Source organism: Lacerta agilis, chromosome 15 (genome assembly GCF_009819535.1).
Source record: "Lacerta agilis isolate rLacAgi1 chromosome 15, rLacAgi1.pri, whole genome shotgun sequence".
NCBI classification, from domain to species: domain Eukaryota; kingdom Metazoa; phylum Chordata; class Lepidosauria; order Squamata; family Lacertidae; genus Lacerta; species Lacerta agilis.
In genome coordinates, this window is record NC_046326.1 from 6,549,029 (window position 1) to 6,568,823 (window position 19,795).

Sequence of the window (19,795 nt, forward strand, 5' to 3'; positions counted from 1 at the left end):
TATAGAACTCTCTCTGTGTGTGTATTGCTTCCAGGGTCAACCAAGTAATTTTCTACCCATGGTCAAGGTCAAATCCCCCCCCCCCCGCACCTTCACATACAGAAGCTGGCTGCACTGGCAGTTTAACATGGCCAATGGCACAGTGTCTGCACTGCCTCTTAAGAGCAAAAGGATAGCTTAGGGAGCTCAAGGCAGGCTGTGTGCATCTGCCTCCTGAGGCTATTGTCTCACTGTCTAATGCTACACTGGCCCTGTATTTGTGGCTTCTGTACTGAGCACTGCCGAAGGTTTATTGGGTAGCCTCACAAACCAGAAAGAGGCTTCCAAAAAAGTAAAATGTCTTATTTCATCAGACACTAACAATGCAATGAGAAAGCAAATCTGCCTAAATGTATGCTTGCTTTAAAGAAGAGGACAGGCAGTAGGGACTGTTGCTGTGCTTTAAAAGCAGAAACCAGATGTGAAAATAGTCTCCTCCTCACCCACTTCACACAGCTGCAGGTGAATCACTTCCTCTTGAGATAACCTGCAACTCCTGACTTGTTCTTAGCAGGAAAGGTGATATGATTGTGTTTACTGTCCAGTCCCAAAGTCTTATATTAACCTTCCACAAACTCCTGGGATAGCTCAGTCGGTAGAGCGTGAGACTCTTGAGTCTCTGGGTCACGGGTTCAAGCCGCATGTTGGGCAAAAGCAGTGTTCGAAACTCCCATTGTTCTAGGCGCATTTTGGGACAGGGAATTTCATTAGTGCGAGCAGTTTCTGAGCTCTGAGTGCAGTACTGCGCAGAAGATTTCAGATTAAAACTGCAGTGGAAGGAAAGGAGGACCTTTTTCTGTCTCCCCACTTCCAGCTACTCTCTGAAGACTGAAGAAGAGACCCTCTTAAGAATATTAGTAGGGGCGGGCAGAGGAAGGACTAGACCATGTGAAAAATGAACATAATATTTTAGTTGAGTTCATTCATTTTCAGCTTTGTATTCCTGTTCTATAAAAAGTGCGCCCAGACATTCTGTTGTTGCACCCATAACCTAAGTTTAAGGTGCCATTTAGCTCCTAGCCAGTGTCGTGTAGTGGTTAAGAGCGGTAGACTCGTAATCTGGTGAACCGGGTTCGCGTCTCCGCTCCTCCACATGCAGCTGCTGGGTGACCTTGGGCTAGTCACACTTCTCTGAAGTCTCTCAGCCCCACTAAACTCACAGAGTGTTTGTTGTGGGGGAGGAAGGGAAAGGAGAATGTTAGCCGCTTTGAGACTCCTTCGGGTAGTGATAAAGCGGGATATCAAATCCAAACTCCTCCTCCTCCTCCTCTTCTAGCTTTCATATCTCAGTTTCTAACACTGGGCAAAATATTCTTGCAATGCATAGATCTCTTGATCCCTTCCAACTTCACAATTCTATGATCTACTATCTATGACCCTGTTACCCTCCAGATGCTGACAGACTGCACCTCTCACAATTCCCAAGCACTGGCCTGGGCTGATGGGAAATGTAGTCCACAGCATCTGGAGGGCACCAATTTAGAAAAGGCTCTTATGTGTTCTTTGACAGCGTAGGATTAGCACAGGCGCCCATTGGATTGGATAGTTTGTGCAACATTACTAATAATGGGAAACCATTTCCTCCAAAGCTTAGGGCAATTTTAAAGTTTTATTTCTTTATTTTTGAAGTACAGTGTATAATGTGTACAGATTTCCATGAATATGTATGCAGCCCTTTAAAAAGTAAGAAAGATAGCAGGCTACCCACTTTCCCACAGCAATACTTTCTCATTTCAATGGTTTTTGAAAATCCACTTCTCCTTGAAGCAAGTGATCTTGCCCTCTCCAACACATTCAGGATTTATTTATTTTTTCAATAAAAAGAAGTGTTTCTACCAGAGTGAAATTGACCAGAACCTGCTGATAATGTCTAATTAATTTCAGCATGCCATTAATTTGTATGGTACTAGGAAAAGCTGCTATAGATAAGACAACAGGAAAACCGATTTAACAAGCATGGCTCTCTCTTTTCCCACTCTATTTGTAGAAGTTTCTCAAGACACCAATGCTGGATTGGTGCTCGTGCTGCAGAAAAGCTTAAGGCAGAAAGTTGTTCTGTCAATTTACAGAAACAACTTATTTGTGCACTGCATCCGGTTGATCTCATTTCTTGTGAACAGCGATGAGATAACAATTGTAGAGCACGTTGCATAGACAAGTGATGTGATTTGAAGAGTGACCCACCACTGTATTAATCCCCTAGATCCGGCATAATTTTGTATCTGTCCTTGCATCCAATGCCTTGCTTGGCAGCACAGATATTCAAAGGCACTGGAACTCAAGGGCCAGAATTGCACAGAGCGTTCCACCTCTCCATGCCAATGGTCCTCATTGGCAGCCTTCCCACCACCACCACCACACAGAGAGGTTCTGCCAAGTGTTTTCAGTCGTCATGTAACAGGAAATCTCCTCTTCCTCCCAGAAAAGTAATAATAATTAATGGACCTTCCATCTTGGAAAGCTTTGCAAAGTGTGGGCTATTCTACGAGCCCCACCTGTTTTGGAAGCATCACCGATTTCGCGTCTTCACCGAAAAAGTGTATCTATCTATGTGCATAGATACATTTCAGGGGGCAGGTTTTCAGATATCCATGTCAAACTGGGCTTCCTCACCTGCAAAAGAAAAAGAAATTGCTGATGAATTCAAAGTTTTGCATATATTAACTTGATGTTACCTACTGCTTAAGTGTCCAAAGATTTAAGACACCTAGTTCAGGACACAATGTATTCCTTGAGAACTGGAAAAAGCAATGGCTTCAAAGGCTGTCAGGCTATCATCCATTTAATATTTTCAGCGTGACTGTGAACAAACAAGTGGCATTGCCACCTTTGATAAGGATGGTCAGGTGGTAAAAAAAGTTTTCAGTGTTCCTTGCCTGCCAACGGAGAACAATGTGTTCTTTCAAAAGCTGACATTCATTTGGCCACTGGCTTGAGCAATATTGTGCTATGGAAAAGCAACATTGCAGGGTACCCTTAACCTTTGCCTTGCTGATCAGAAGGTTGGCGGTTCGAATCCCCGCGATGGGGTGAGCTCCCGTTGCTCGGTCCCAGCTCCTGCCCACCTAGCAGTTCGAAAGCACGTCAAAAGTGCAAGTAGATAAATAGGTACCACTCCGGCGGGAAGGTAAACGGCGGTTCTGTGCACTGCTCTGGTTCGCCAGAAGCGGCTTTGTCATGCTGGCCACATGACCCGGAAGCTGTGCACTGGCTCTCTCGGCCAGTAACACGAGATGAGCGCTGCAACCCCAGAGTCGGACATGACTGGACCTAATAGTCAGGGGTCCCTTTACCTTACAAGTTCTCATCTCGATTTGCTGGACTACAGCTTCCCTTCATCCCTGACTGTTGGTCCTGCTTGCCTGGGATAATGGGAGTTGTAGCGCAACAATTCCTGGAATGTACCGCATATGCTACCCCTGCTCTCACACATTTTAACACCTCGTATCTCATTTTAATGCACAATTTGGGACCCATTTGGCTCACTTGACACAGTCCACTGGCCACATATTTGGGGCCTTGCTTGATTCCAAAGCCCCCCTTGACTAAGTGCTCTCTGGTGGGTTCCTTACACTGATAAGCCCCCTTACCTGACAGTGGTGGCAGCAACAGCAGCACCCTGGAGCACTTGACACCGTTCTACTCTAGGGTACTGTGAACCATTAAAACTGGAGGCTCACAGACATGGTTGCCCAATGCAGAGGGCTGTACTGGAGCTGTGAGAACTTTGCACTTGCCCTTGGGATTCCAGGGACTGACCCAGGCCTGGGTCTCCCTGGTTCTCCTATTTTTGCAATCCTAGGCAGGCAACAACACACAGGGTTTAGGGCGCTCCTGATGGACCACCATAACCGGCTGCTGGGTAAGATCAGTGCAACCTGTGATTAAAACAACGGCACTTTATGACACAGCAAAAGATCCCTCACCTAAGCCTGGTTGTTTCTCCTCCTCAGCATGGATGAGATTGGTCTCGGTCCCAAGGATTTGGACAGTTGGGCTTGTAACACCTGGAATGTCTGGAAGGTCACAAGGTGGTGTTTTGGCAACTGGAGAATTCCGACACTCCATTAAAAATTTGCGGTCGTATATAATGCGCGTACCTAGGAAAGAGAAGACACTCACAAATCACTGTTTTCATCCCGGGGAGGAGGTAAGGGAGGATTTTTTGGTCTGGAAACAAATTCCAGGGGGTTAGGCATGTTAAAGTGTGTTCATCATCCAAGTGCTATAGGCTATACTACACTCGTGCATTTCACAGCATCAGGTTTGCACACTCTCCTCTCAAGCACCTATTTTGACCTACTGTGTTCAAAACCATTGCTTATACCAAGTATGGGCACTATGGGGAACTGTGGTTAATTTAAAACTGGAAGGAGAGGAGAGGGGTGGGGGACATTTTTTCAGAAGGATGGCCACTTTCCCTTCTGGGGGCCTCTGATCCAGAGCTAAAAGTGGGCAGAACAACAAATGTAAAATATACCTTTGTAGGCCTACAGTGTGTTAGTTTCTACACAAACACATATATCTCTCTAGCCTCTAATCAAGCTGGCAAGGGGCATTATCAGAGTTCTGTCTTCACCCTTTGACAGCTTAGTGGCATTTAACAGAGGGGTCAATTGCCAATGTGAAGTCATGATTTGAGTTAAAAAAATGAATAAATATATCCAATAAGCTGGCTGATTTATATGGTGCAAATGGGATCTTTCCCCCCATCCCTGACACTAATGCAATTGAATGTTTATCTTCTGGCATGTGGTAGAGATGGCAGTTGCTTCCAGAGAGAATTAGAAGGAAGCATATTCATAAACAGCAGCCAAATCTCAAAATGTGTACTCAGGATTGGATGGAAGAAAGACGACCCCAAATACAGTTTTAAAGAACAAAACACACACTCCAAAAGCCACTGTCAGTCAATGAAATCTTGTTTCTGGATTGACTGTCAATACCTAGCAACAGTTGGTGCAACAATAGTAAATGTGAGCCTTGAAGAGCCCAATTAAAGTCTCACTTTGGTCCTAGCTACACCCCAAATAAGTGAATAAAGGCGAGTTGAAACACTTGGAGTAGGGGAAGCTCAGTGTCTTTTCTTCCTTCTTGCTTCTCCATTCAAAAATCACCCCCCCCACCCCATGGAAGCAGCTTTCCCCTTTACTAAAATAATAAAAAAGATAATCAGGGTTTTATTATACACAGTTGCATTCAACGTGCCAGAAATGCTCTCAGCCAGAAACCTACTCTGTGGACTTTGGGCAAACTGCCACTTGCTCCTCTTGTGAACTGCAGGCTGTGAAGGCCAAGAATTTTAGAATGAATATTTAGGGGGTGCAACCCTCCAAAAACTGAGGCCTGGGTGTGCCCAGTAGCTATGGAATGTTGACAGTCAGCTGGAGAAGAAAAACAGAGATGTGGGGTAGAGACTGGCTACCCTGAACATCCCATTTGAGGAAAAGGATAAGGAAGGAAGAGAAGCCTTGCTGGATCGGACAAAGGCCCATCTAAGTTCCACATCCTGTTCTCAGAGTGGTCAGACAGATGCCCATGGGAAGCAGGACATACGATAGGTGACAGGATATAATGCAACGCCTTGCTGCAGGTCTCACTTGCCAGGAAAATACCGCCGTACTTTGCAGCGATGTTGCAAGGATTATTGACATAACGAACATGAAGTGCTCCGAACGTTACAAAGCACCATGTGTCTGCTTCAGGCTGCTCAAAGCATAGTCCTGGGAGAGCTGGGTTCAAAAGCCAATTCAGCCATGAAGATCAGTGGGTGTCACTTCTGCAATTCACAGAGCCGAGTGAAACAGACCTCTTCAAACAAAACAGAGGCTCTCTATGTATATGTGTGGTGAGGAAAGGCTTTTCGAAACCCAGCATGGAGGAACTGGTGCTAAATAATTTTCCAACTCAGTAGCAGTATTTCGAAATCCAGCTAGTATCCGCAGATCACGGGCCGAGTCACCAGTTCAGACTACGCCCCACATTAAACAGCCGTTAATCAAGGTCCTGGAGCCAAGCCTTGTCAAGTTATTACAGCTGCCAACCGTTGGAACACTTGCAGAACAACACCAGTTTTCCTAGAAGTGTTGTCAGTGTACCAGTTACCGCAGGGACATTTCATAACGGGTTCACCGGAGGACTCCATCCCTGAGTTTACAGTCAAGTCACATATCTAAAGATCTAGTATGCTAAAGCAAATACAGGACAGGGAGCACAACAGGCTTGTGTCATTATACAAATGGATTGGCAGAAACCCAGAGGTTGTGTTTTGCCATGTCCGAATGTTTTCATTTTTGAAGTGGTCAATAGCACCCCCTCCCACTTAGCCCATTAAGTTTTCAGCTGTTTTATAGGGCCAAATTCCACTGGGCATACCTGGTGGGATTTTTGACCTTTCCCCTTTGCAACTGTGCTTGAACCCCCCGCCCCCCAAGTGCCAAGTAATTGAAGTCAGTCTCATCTTTGCCTAAGCTGTAAAAATTGCTTTGCTGGTGGTTTACATATGCTTTTACTAAACAATACTCTGCCAGAGAGCGTGTCTCAGTGGTCCCAGGCAAAAGTCCGTCGCATTTACCTGCTAACCCTTTCTTAAACTTGGGTCCCCATATGTTGTTGGACTACAACTCCCATCACCAATGATCACTGGTCCTGGTCACTAGGGATGATGCTAATATGCTTTTCTCATTGAACAATTTAATTCTGAAACCAGGAAATGGTATTTTTTAGTACTTGAAATTAAGCCCCTTTTAACTCAACAGCACTTACTTCTGTGTAGTCAAGTACAGGGTTGCCCTTCTGAATCTCCCCCTGCTCCCAATTACTCCCTGGTCATAAAAGAACAAAATAGCTGAATAGTTCACAGTGTTTTCACAGTGGCCAACCAAAAGCAGGAGCCCAGTTTAGCAGCACACTCTCCTCACCTGCCATTCCTAACAACTTGGGATGCAGAGATGGACTGCTTCCAACAATAGAGAGAGAACCTAGCCATTGTGGCTAGTAGCAACTGATAAGCTTTTATCCTCCCTGAATTTGTCTGATCCTCTTTTAAAGGCATCCCAGTTTGTGGCCAAACTCCTGTGGAACTCAACAGCTTAACTCTGTGCTGTGTGAAGAAGGTGCCCTTTCAATCATAAGTGGTAGCAAACTGGATGATCTCAGACTTTTAAACATTGGCATATTATCAAAACCTTAAAAATAATAATTGTACCTTCAGTTAAAAATAGGGCTGCTAAATCTTGATATGTAAGCAGCAAGCCAACATTTTGACTTTAAAAAACAAAAAACCAACTACATTTAAAATAAAATATTTATAAAAACTGCAGAAAAGCAAACACCATTCTGAGGAATTCGCTCTTGTATGTGAAGTACAGTACAAGAAGCGTGGTGCATTATTTGTACATGTAAAACAAAACTTTTACTTCTTTAAAACTGTTTTCATTTTTATGTGCAAATTTATAGTTTTAAGTGCTCAAATGAACCCACATATAATTTACTAGGATTTTTTTTTTTAAAAAAAAGTGTCCAAAAGACATTCACACAATCTGCTTTGTGACTCTTGTATGTTTCTATGGCATGTGTGCCATGATTTAAAGTCAGAAACTCTCACTCTACAACAGGTGTGGGGAACTTGTGGTCCTCTGAATGTTGTTGTTGTTCAGCCGTTCAGTCGTGTCCGACTCTTCGTGACCCCATGGCCTCTGAATGTTACTGGACTCCAACTCCCATGAGACCCAGCCATCCTCCCTGACAGCTGGTCATGTTGGCAGGGTCTCATGAGAGCTAGAATCCAAGGACGTCCGGAAGATCACAGGCTCCCCATCACTGATTGACAAGAACGTTGTACCATGGGCTTTCCCAACCTGGTGCCCCCCAGATGTCCCAGACGACAACTCACAAGGTGCTGGAGGGCTCCAGATTGGAGAAGCTGATCTATGAGATCTCAACTTGACCCAATGGCCTTCTCCAACACAGCAAGCACTGGGGGCCTATTTCCATTAGAATTGTGTGGTGGCAGTGGGGAAAATACCTGCCCATTTCAACGCCCCTCTTTGCTACTTCAGCCCAAGAACAGGCAGTTATGCACACCCACCACCATGCCCAGTTTTTAGCCTTTCACCCTGTATGCTGTTTTTCAAGCATTTGTGACCGATTGCCAAAAGCCGGACCTGCCCTTTCCCAGAGACCGCCATGTGCTGAGATTCTGCTCTAAGGAGGCACGTCATTCAGTTACCACTTATGCAGGAACACCTTTGATGCTGGCAAGCCTCTCAACAGCAATCTGAGACAGTTAAAAACAAGCCACGAATAGGACTGGCCACTTACTTGTTGCTCAGCAGCAATAAGATTTATTTTGGACTTTTGATGGGCCAAGGCCTGTTGATGTGCAGCACACCTGCAGAGTTGTGGGGAGGGTCACAGAGGTAACTAAAGCCATGGAATCTAAAAGCTGCGTTGGCAGGCTACTGCCACGGCATTAGTTTACACGAACCAGAATTAAACGTGCTCCCTTTCCTGACATATCAAGGGAGCCATGTACTTAGGTCAGCTTCTTGTTCTCACTTCCCCATACTGAGCTCTGCCGCAATCGACAAACAACAGTTTTGATCAGGTCAGCTGTTCTGTTTGTCACCTCTGGATACAATCCCTCTCAGTTCTCTCTCTCTCTCCCACTCTCTATAAGCCTCGGTTAGAAAGTCAAAGGTCAGAGCTGTTGACACCAGTGTGACTAAACCCCTTTCTCTGTCCAGGTTACAATTTAGAGAAGTGTTGGTCAAGGTCACATCTCTGGACTTGGCTGTAGACTTGCAAGCAACTCAACTTGCAAGCACTACGGCCAGCCACACTCCACTTCCCAATTTATATTTGCAGTTCCCTAACACAACAATGGGGGGGTGGAAGAAGGGGCTGTTGCTAGACTCCCATTGTCCCTGACCAGTGACCATGCTAGTTGGGGTTGATCAGGGTTGGAGTGTAACATCTTCCCCACCCTTGCAGCAGAGGAGAGCTTCCTAAACTTTTCATGTTGGCATGCATCATTTTGCAACACAGTAATTCAGTTTTATTAGCAAACCAGAGGTTAAACTAACCCCTTTCCAGCCCTGGGAGGAGTGTTCGCACGACACACTAGCATGTCGCGACACACAGTTTGGAAAGCTCTGCAGTAGACCATCACCTCTCCTCTTCTTCCCAGCAAAGCTTTCAGGTGAATTCTGCCTTTCCCGCACTTACTCCTCAACAGCACAGCTAACAAAGGAAACAAGCAGCATTCACATAAGCACACACTTTTAGATTTAACAGTTTCTAGCCATATTCGAAGCGACTAGCATGAGTTTGGCCAAACGGCGGGAGGCAGTGGATAGGGATGCCTGGCGTGCTCTGGTCCATGGGGTCACAAAGAGCTGGACATGACTGAACGACTGAACAACAACAACAAAGCCATATTCTAGGAAGGGTCCAGGTGCTGGATTGCTGGTTTCAGATGTAATGGCACGCTACTATTTGCCACCAAGTCGAAAGCAAAGCATGCAAAGGGAATAGGGAGAAAAGTGTGTAATCTATCACAGGGTTTTCCCACCCAACGGCAAGCCATGCCTTAGCATAAGACTTTGAGAACCTCAATTATAGAACCAGAGCTTGCATGAAGGTTTGATTTCATGCCTAGTTCCTATTCCTTGAGGATAAGAACTGCAAACCTTCCTCCAAATAGCAATTGCAGACTATTCATTGCACTGTATTATTTTAATTTTTTAATTTAATTTTTATTTTACAAGGTTGTTATTGTACTTCACAAGATCTTAACCTATTACACTATTTGGAAGAATGGATTCCAAATATCATTGAATTTGTCCATGGCACGTATGCGTTTATATGCAAGTTGTTCATATGTTGCGAGTTTGTGTAAGTCTTCAATCCAATCGTAGAAGGGAGACACATTTTTATTTTTCCAATTCATCAGTATCAGTCTTTTTGCTGTGGTAAGGGCACGTACTGTACTGTATTATTTTAATTTAATACCAGCTCTTTACCCTCAGATCCCAGGACAAGTTACAACAATTTAAAATTAAGCTGTCTTAATACAAAGGAATTTTATAAATAATTTAAATTTAAATAAATAATTTAAAATTAAGCTGTCTTAATACAAATGAATTTCAGAAATAGACTGGAAAGAGAAGTGGCTGAATTGCAACTAATCACCAAACTTAAAACCATGGAGAAACCTGGTCTGAACAAAGACATTGGATTCTTATCTCATTATACATGACAAAGCTATCTTTAGCCATCTCACCCCTTGCCTTTCCCTGTAAGACCCTGTAAAAATTGCAGTCGTCAACAGGTCTTCCACACCTATCAGCTGATCACCCATTCCCACTACCCTTCTGAGTAATACCCCTCCCCACTCCCTCACTATATTTAAGGATCTGGTGACTTCCGTTTCAGTGTATCTGAAGAAGTGTGCATGCACACGAAAGCTCATACCAAGAACAAACTTAGTTGGTCTCTAAGGTGTTACTGGAAGGAATTTTTTATTTTATTTTGTTTTAACAATTTAAAATACAACAATAAACACAGTTTAAAAAACTTATAATTGCAAAAGCTACTAGGGCCAAGCAAGAGACTACTAGGGTAACTCTACACGTGAAACTCGAAAATGTAAGCAATTGTTTTCATTAGCTACTGGAGTTTAATATATGAGATAGACTCATGACATGCAAAGCGAGATATGTCAAGCCTTTATTTGTTATAATTGTGATGATTATGGCGTACAGCTGATGAGAACCCCAAGGTTGAAATTGTTAATTTGGGGTTCTCATCAGCTGTAGGCCATAATCATCACACTATATATTAGATTCAACTTTTAAGTTGAATTACTGAAAGAAATGAACCTTTCCACGATATTCTAATTTTTCGAGTTTCACCTGTACTTTCATAGTACGTATTATTCAGCAAAACTTGTTTTACCCTATAGTCAACACCTCAGATCAGTAGCCAGCTGCCAAACTAAATTTTCACACAAGATGGCAAAGCTCAGTTTGTATGCAAAACTAAGCGTGAATGAGCAAGCGCTGTGGCTATACAGAGCAAAAATCGCAGCCGCTCCTCCTCTGGTCCTGCTGCTGCTGTGCTGCCTGGAGCAAAACGAAGGCTTGGCTTAGCATTATGTGCAAACTCAGGCTCATGGTTTGCTTTCCACAAATAAACCATGTGTGCAGTTAGTGAAGAACAAATCTTGGCTGCAGCTCATCGTTGGTTTGGAGAAAGGCAAACTACAAGTCCAGGTTCACATGCTAAGTCAAACCATGGCTTAGCGCTGCTGTTTGTGGCAAACTAGAATGCAGAAAGCTTTTGAAGTAGCCAAAGAGCAGTTTTGACCTTGCTGGATGTTCCACAAACATTTACAGTCCTACCTTGGATCCCTAACGCCCTGGAACTCGGACGTTTTGGCTGCCAAACATCACAAACCAGGAAGTGATTGTTCCGGTTTGCGAACGTTCTTTTGGAACCTGAACGTCCGACCGGGCTTCCACGACTTCAGTTTTTGAACATTTTGGAAGTTGAACGGACTTCTGTAATGGATCCTGTTCGACTTCCAAGCTACGAATGCATTGCCTTCAGCCTCCAGGCTGCTAAATAACCACAAACCTGGTCACCTGAAGGGAATAAGAGTCACGTCCAGGCAACCAGGATGGATAGCTTTTGTATATAGCAATTTCCAAACTGTTTTCCGTGATGGAATCCACGGTGCATGAAGCAACTCAGTTTCTCATAGACAGAAGATAGCACTGTCGCCGTTGGCTGAAATACAGCTAAGCTGCTAATGATGCAAGCCTACGCACAATTGCTACAGAGCAAGTGCCATTGAACTTACTGTGCTAGACAAATATGGAAAGGATTACACTACAAGAAAACGACAGATTTGTGCAGAAAAGCTGCAGAATTATTAACTTTAAAGACTGGTTAAGTTCAAGTCAAATACTTAAATAAAAAATGAAACAATTGTGCATTTAGTCTTAAATAATAATAATCCGCATAGCACTGATTAAATCAAGAGCATACTTCATGACCTCAGCACAACCACTGGGCATCTTATCTAACCTGACACTATAAAAGATAAGACAAAAATAATCTGGTACTAACGTGAAGTATCCGTCACTTAACAGCAGCCATTCTATCAGGCTGCAGAGATGAGGGAGAGAAAGGAAGCAGAACTATCCCATATGGTCTTCGGAGACACCAGATGCCTTTGGCTCTCCCTCAACTCTTACCTTGCAGCAGGTGTACCAGTAGGTACCTGAATTGTTTCTATGCCAACTAGTTGTTCTAAGAACTCTGCAACTTTAAAAACTAGTGCTTGAGTTTACTTTCTTCTCTCTCTCCCCCCCCCCCCAATTCCTTCTGCCTTTTTGTTGTGTTTTTTAAACTGAAAACACAAGGGCAGAGACTACCCTGTTGTTTTTCTTTACTGATCCATAAACCACCTATGGCTTTTGAGGATTTTCTGCAGAAAAACAGGGCAAAAAGGCTTTAAATAAAGTAAAATTATAGTGGTGCAATAAAATATTCCAGGTTCGAGGACTTTCTGACTCTGAGCAGAGAACCCAAGGCTCTCTCTTCAGGTTTCTACTAATTAGCAGATAGCAATAACTTTTTAAGTATGTTTAATCCCCAGCTGTCAAACTCCAGAAGAATAGCCATGCATTTTGTAGCACCTAAAGCAGGCACCCCCCCAAACTCAGCCCTCCAGATGTTTTGAGACTACAACTCCCATCATCCCTAGCTAACAAGACCAGTGGTCAGGGATGATGGGAATTGTAGTCCCAAAACATCTGGAGGGGATGCCTGACCTAAAGAGTAACAGGTGCATATGGTCATTATGGCGTAAGATTATGTCCAATACAGCCCACTTAGTCAGATGCATGAAGCATCACCCTGCTCTGAATGTGCACATCTTTGAATTTTGCATAGAAATGTCACAAACTATAGCTGTATCTCATTTTTTGTGTGCTTACTATTTCCGCCCTCTATGCCTAAGAGGCGTGTACAAATACACAGCTTGCCAACCAAGGGGTAATAGTTCATGCCTCTGATAAAGTGGTCTCCACTATGACACAACAATGTGGTCTCTGGTCCACAACAACCTTTCAATCTAGAGCAACAAGACCGTTTAAACACATTTTCAACAAGTTAAACACTGTAAGCAATGCTAACACCCAAAAAGTTTATGCACAGTCTGGAGCCTTCCATGAACCGTCAGAGAAGCTTTTACACTGCTCACTAAGCAAACCACTTCTGTTCTTTGCAAGATACCTGCTCCATTAGTCTGGGTGGCTGCCAAGGAATCATGCTTCACACAAAAACAAACAAAGCCAGGCATGCCTCTTCCACGCCCCATGTCCCTGCACGGCACCTGTGCAAATCTCACACCAATCCTTGACCTGTGTGTTTAGCAGGTGTGGGACAGCTACAATGGAGGTAGCAGGGAGAAAGACGGCTGATGAGCAAAACTTGGGTGTACCATACTGTCTTTTCTCAGGCATTGCTCCCTGCCAAGTTTTGCGTAAGAGGGCTAAAGCAGGGATAGGGAGCATGTGGCTGTCCATGTTGGCCTACAACTCCCATAATTCCTGTCCGTTGGCCCCTCTGGCTGGGGCTGATGGGAGCTGGGGTCCAACAACATCTTGAGAGCCACAAGTTCTCTATGAGCTACAGCAGGGTTTCCCAAATTTGGGTCTTCAGCTGTTTTCGGACTACAATGCCCATCATCCCTAGCTAGCAGAAGCAGTGATCAGGGATGATGGGAATTGTAGTCCAAAAAACAGCTGGGGACCCAAGTTTGGGAAACCCTGAGCTCTAGGGATGCAGGAAGCTTCACCAGTTGATCACATTTACAGGTACACGAAGCTATTCTAGCTACTTTACCCTCCGGTCCTCAACTACTCATATCAACAGTATGTCTTTCAGACAGAAAAGGCCATGCCCAAAGAATTAAAATTTGCCTTTGCGTGTCTGCCACACAGTTTTAACTCGGTTCAAACAATCTATAAAAAAGCAACAATTGCTTTTAGTTGACAACAGCGTACAGATTTTAAAGCCTGGCAACACTTCTGCATGGGGAACCAGAGAAGTTTGCACACAGATGGATATTAGCCAAATAAAAGAAATTACTAGCATTCCTCAGCATGGCTCATTCTCTTGGACTGATATAACAGTAAAGCTTTTTATTCAAAAACAACCCATCAGAATTACTGCATCGGCGTTTATAACAGAATGTTCTCCACGCTGGAAGGATTTCTGTATTTTTTACTTCCAATAATTTATGAACAGTTATTGCTGTGGACATCAGCTCAGCAATGCTAATAAATTGGAAGGGGCAATGGACTGAAGGCTGCTCATTATCTTTTATTCTTATCACTCTGGGGAGGTTTTGGCAGCCTTTGATCAAACCATTGTATACAGATAAGGGTTGTACACGACAGCTTAAGAGGACTATGGCCGTCCTTTCTGCAGGCAAACATAATTTACTGTTCACAGTTTTGTATGCTGTTTTATAAACAGGAATTTAAGTCCTCTGCACTGTGCTAGGCGACTTAAGGCTGGCATTCTAACCACATCTACTCAGAAGTAAGTACCATTGAATTCCACGGGGCTTACTCCCAGGTAAATGGTATTAGGATTGCAGCCTAAGCAAACAAACAAATACACTTGAGCCTCCAGGACTGCTGCCCGCTAATGCCAATATAATCATTTAATATCAACTGTCTCATGCCTGGCAGAAAGGAGCAGCTTTTTTTCCTGACAGACCCGTATACATAATTCCACAAATCATTCTTTCCAGTAGCACCTTAGAGACCAAGTGAGTTTGTTCTTGGTATGAGCTTTCGTGTGCACACGAAAGCTCATACCAAGAACAAACTCACTTGGTCTCTAAGGTGCTACTGGAAAGAATTTTTTTATTTCGTTTCGACTATGGCAGACCAACACGGCCACCCACCTGTAACTGGATCCACAAATCATGCCTTGCTCAGCCATCACCCAACTCCAGAAATTCACATTCTTTTCAAGAGATTTACTACTGTCTGACATAACAGTAAACACAGAGGAGGCAGAAACAGTCTTTAGTTGAATCATAGTGCTTGTTCAGACAAATAAGTGCTGCCTCAGCTGTTCCATCTTTATTTCGAGATGTAGCCTCTTCTACTTTCAGTCTTGAGCAAGCCCCCAATATGCAACACAATGCCAAATTATGTGCCCTGTGTTCAAGCATTTTCTACCCACCCGCCGGTGTCACAAGTCATTCCAAGTTAAGAGCTTCTCCATGGTTGTGCATACACTCTAGTTCAGCAATGGAGGTGCTGTTATGAATATGCTTGAAAATACTAGAGCGCAAGAGGCTCTGTGGGGCCTACTGGAGGCAGAGAGAGTGCTCTAGGCTGTCATCAGTTGCCCCCAGCACTGTACTTGCAAGACACATCATTCTGACCAAAAGTTTAAATCCTGCACCTAAGTGCATTTCTCAGCATCTAAGAAATTCACTACTTTGTTCTCAACATCAGGGGTGGCAAAAAGCCTAATAATCTGCATGGAGTGCTTCATGACCCCTGTAAATTGAGTGTCGTCTGTACTATGCACATGATCCCTAGCCCAAATACTTCCAAAGAACAAAGTATGTCCCACCCTCGTATTCTCCGGCAGTCGCTCCCCACTCCCCAACCTCTTGGGGTACAAAGCTTCTTTGAAGGCATGCGTTTGCAATCAGTTGTTTTGGTTTCAGCCATTTGTGCAGAGTTTTCTGCACTGAAGCCAAGGACAGAGAGCTTTTAAACCAAAGACTTGTTTCACAGCGTAAAGACAAAACATTTCTCCACACAATAAATATCATTTCTGACGTTTTAGGCTTGCTGTCTTGTGTTAGGTAATTAGTTCCATTAGCTCAAATTAACAGAATTACCCACTATCTTCCCCTGCCCACCTTCCAAACTCTCAATATTTATCCCTAAGCACTCAGGACAGCAAAAGAGCACCTAATTGGTTATTATCATTCTCAAACAGGCAGTATCACGACTCAAGCCTGACCACAACTGCTGTACCCTTCCCCAAAATCCCCATACCCCAGGATCCCCCATGCACTGCTGGCCCGAAGTGGCAGTTCATCGTTTCAGGGAATGGTTGATTTCCAACAGGCAAATGCCACGTGTGTGTGTGTGTGTGTGTGTGTGTGTGTGTGTAATCTTAGCAAAAGGACACCAGCATATTCAATCATTTCTCCCCACGTAAGGAATAGTTTCGCCCTTAGTGCTGTGGTTAAGGCAGCACTCTGAATTTCATGGCTTTTACATCCTCTGGCTCCCTATACTGACTGGCCAATCTGTTAACTGAGAATAATGCTTCATGCATCTGACTAAATGACCAAGGAAATCTTGTCTCCCTCTTTCTCTCTCCCCCCCCCCCCCACTTAAATATTACTTATGTGTTATTAAAAAGGGGGATGAACCAGGTCTGGCTCAAGTTCACCTTCATATTACCCACTCCCATTCTCCAGTTCTCTCCCAGGAACAGACCCTGCCCCTCCGAGGATCCCCTCGGGACCCCAGTGCTTATTATAAAAAGGAAGTGGAATGGCAGGGGAGTCTCGGCCCCAAATGATTTCCCACCACCCCACTTCCCTCAAGAGCTCACACCCACCGGTAAGTATGCTCAGAGGTGCTCTTGCTTCCCTCTGATCAAGCCGCCTGCTTACCCACCCGCAGCTGTCACTCTGCACATGTTTACAGGCACTAGAGCTTGGTTTGAAGGGGGGCGGGGAAGGGGCCACCACACCGGGACTAGACTCTGCACATGCCCAGAGGCACCCCAGAACTGTTTCCCATTGGAAGTGAGAGGATGGGCGGAGGGGAAGTCCCAAGAGGCAACGCACGCCGCGGGGGCTGCTCAGGGGCGCTCTGCACATGCCCAGGGGCGCTAGTCCCTCCCTCCCTCCCTCCCCATTAGCCGCTCACCGCCCGGCGTGGTCCCGAAGAGGGTTCCGCCGGGCGTTGTGCTGTAGTCGCCGGGAGGCAGCGCGGCTCCGTCGGGCAGGATCAGCCGCTTGGCAGGGCCGGGGATATCCCTGCCCAGCGTCGGCCCCTGGGGCGGGTGAGGGCGGCAGCAGCTGGCGGCGGACATGGCTGAGGCGCTCGCGGACCAGAAGACGCGTGACCAGCCGCTCGCTCTCCCTCTCAGTCCCAGCGCCCGACGGCCACGCCCACTTCGCTTACGGCGCCGCGCTAAGCACGGCGGGAAGCGTAGTCCTCAGGGACTCAGGGAGCGGCCGCCGGTCCCCGCCCCTTTGCCCTTACGTCACGGCGGGAAGCGTAGTCCTCAGGGAGGGAAAGAAACCGGGAGTGGCCTCCGGTCCCGCCCCTTTGTTGACGGCGCCGCGCAAAGCACGGCGGGAAGCGTAGTCCTCCAGGGAGGGAAGGGCACTGGGAGCGCCTTGGGCCACCTAGCACGGTGTCCTTGGCACCAGAATGGTCTCAAACTGGCATACGCTCAGGACCCACCTTTGGCTCCCAGCGTGCATCATCATCATGATCATCATCATTATTAGAATTTCTATACCGCCTTTCATCCAAAGGTGCTAATGCAGAAAGCACAATGCGGGAGGCAGCAGTTACGAGTTTCCAGTCTCTGCAGCCGCTGCGATTCCTCCAGCGGCTTGACTTCACCCGCGGAGGCGCACTCCGTTGTCTCTGGACAACAACACCCGAAGACCACAGCACGGTTTACAGTATAAAAACACAAGATACATTTAAAAAAATAAATAAATTACATTTTATTGAAGTGATTTCTGTTAAAAGAAATAAAGTGATACAGAAAAAAGAAGGAAAGATGAGGGGGAGAGAAAAAACAACAGATAGATATAAAAGAATGGAAATGGTCTATTGAATATTTACCAACAAACTGTAAACAGATAAGAACATTGGCAGGATTCTTAAGTGCAGTGTTTTTCAACCACTGTTCCGCGGCACACTAGTGTGCCGCGAGATGTTGCCTGGTGTGCCGTGGGAAAAATTAAAAAATTAAAAAGATTTTTTTAAAAAAGTCAAATTTTCGCCGCGCGACCAACAGCCGAAATGGAGCTTGCGGCGCCAGCAGCCCCACCCACTGAGCAACCGCCGAGCCTTTCCTTTCCTCCCTCAGCTTGGAAACAACGGCAGCCGGCAGAGCCCAGGCGGGTTCTTACGGCGGAACCACCAACTGCAACCTGCCGGGTAGTTTCTCGCGCTGCGTGCGCAGGCGCACTGCGCCAACCCGTTGCTCGCCCTCGTCCTCTTCCCCCCACCCCCACGCATCGCCACGAGGAGGTGGGAGGGAACTCGAGTGAAAAGTCACACCCACTCCTAGGGGAGGGTGCACGCACTTAACAGTCAGGGACTGAGGCAGCGGAGGCGGGGCTAGTTTAAAAATAGTTGGGTTGCGCTGGATTCTGAGGGAGAAGCAGCAGCGCGGTTGCTGTTCTTGGGGAGCTGAACAGTCGAAAAGGGAAAAGGCAGCCAGGCTCAGGGAAGAGCTGTGCAGCTCCTTCTGATATGCCTATGTAGGCTATGTATTAAGTTGTTGGTGAGTACATAGTGTAAGCACGTCTCTTCTGGCTCTTTTTTTTTAATAAGTTAAAGCCTCATATGCCAAGTTACATTTCATTCGGGTTAAATTTTGTCTCACTGGCAATATGCTGGCCAGTCAGTGGATTCACAGTCTCTCTATATACCGGTAGCACCTTCTGCTCTGTCCGTCTTGATTCAAAGGGAAGAGCCTGGACTGTATCGCTAGCTGCCAAGAACCAGAAGAGACTTCCTGACATATGCCAAATATATCCTTAATTATATTGTACCTTTTTGTGGGTTTTAACTGGAACCTGGTGTGAGAGCCAATCCTGACTGAAAAGCAGTACATTAATAAGTTAATATTACGTAGTGCAATCCTATGTATTTTATTTAGAAGGGACTCTTATCTAGTTAATATCAGCTTTGTGTTCAGCCAAACAGGCCCTGGTTGCGCACTGAATAAAGTATGTTATAATTTTTCATATTTCTGTTTACTTACTATTTCATAATAAAGTCATTATAAAATACTTTCTTTGTGTTTATTTGATTCCTATTCAAGAGAATTACTTTATGTATAGTCAATATAGGCACAGAGTTAAATTTTTTAACATTTTCTAATGGTGGTGTGCCTCGTGATTTTTTTCATGAAACAAGTGTGCCTTTGCCCAAAAAAGGATGAAAAACACTGCTTAAGTGTATACATTTAAAGTAGATGAATAAATGATTAAATTTGGAATATGCAAAAAATATAAAAAATAAATTCAAGGAACCACAGAAAGGGGGGAAGGAAGTCGAGTTTCAAAATCATTTTAACGATTGTAAAATTATTGAAATTATGAAATTGAAAAACATAAATAAAAATTATAAAAAATAAAAAGATACATATAAAAGATACAGGTAGATAGATTGTTGTTTAGTCATGTCCGACTCTTCATAACCCCATGGACCAGAGCACGCCAGGCACTCCTGTCTTCCACTGCCTCCCGCAGTTTGGTCAGACTCATGTTGGTAGCTTCGAGAACACTGTCCAACCATCTCATCCTCTGTCGTCCCCTTCTCCTTGGGCCCTCCATCTTTCCCAACATCAGGGTCTTTTCCAGGGAGTCTTCTCTTCTCATGAGGTGGCCAAAGTATTGGAGCCTCAGCTTCAGGATCTGTCCTTCCTGTGAGCACTT

General features: G+C 45.0%; 1 protein-coding gene across 1 annotated transcript; it reads right to left on the reverse strand.

Moving 5' to 3' along the window:
- Positions 1-1,856: 1,856 nt before the first annotated feature.
- EIF4EBP1 (eukaryotic translation initiation factor 4E binding protein 1) lies at positions 1,857-18,368 on the reverse strand. The gene is made up of 4 exons (XM_033172501.1): positions 18,260-18,368; positions 17,034-17,324; positions 3,966-4,139; positions 1,857-2,652 (listed from the first exon to the last, which is right to left on the reverse strand). Exons 1-4 carry the CDS (start codon positions 18,366-18,368, stop codon positions 2,621-2,623), a joined length of 606 nt encoding a protein of 201 aa, XP_033028392.1. The 3' UTR covers positions 1,857-2,620.
- Between the last annotated feature and the right edge of the window lie 1,427 nt (positions 18,369-19,795).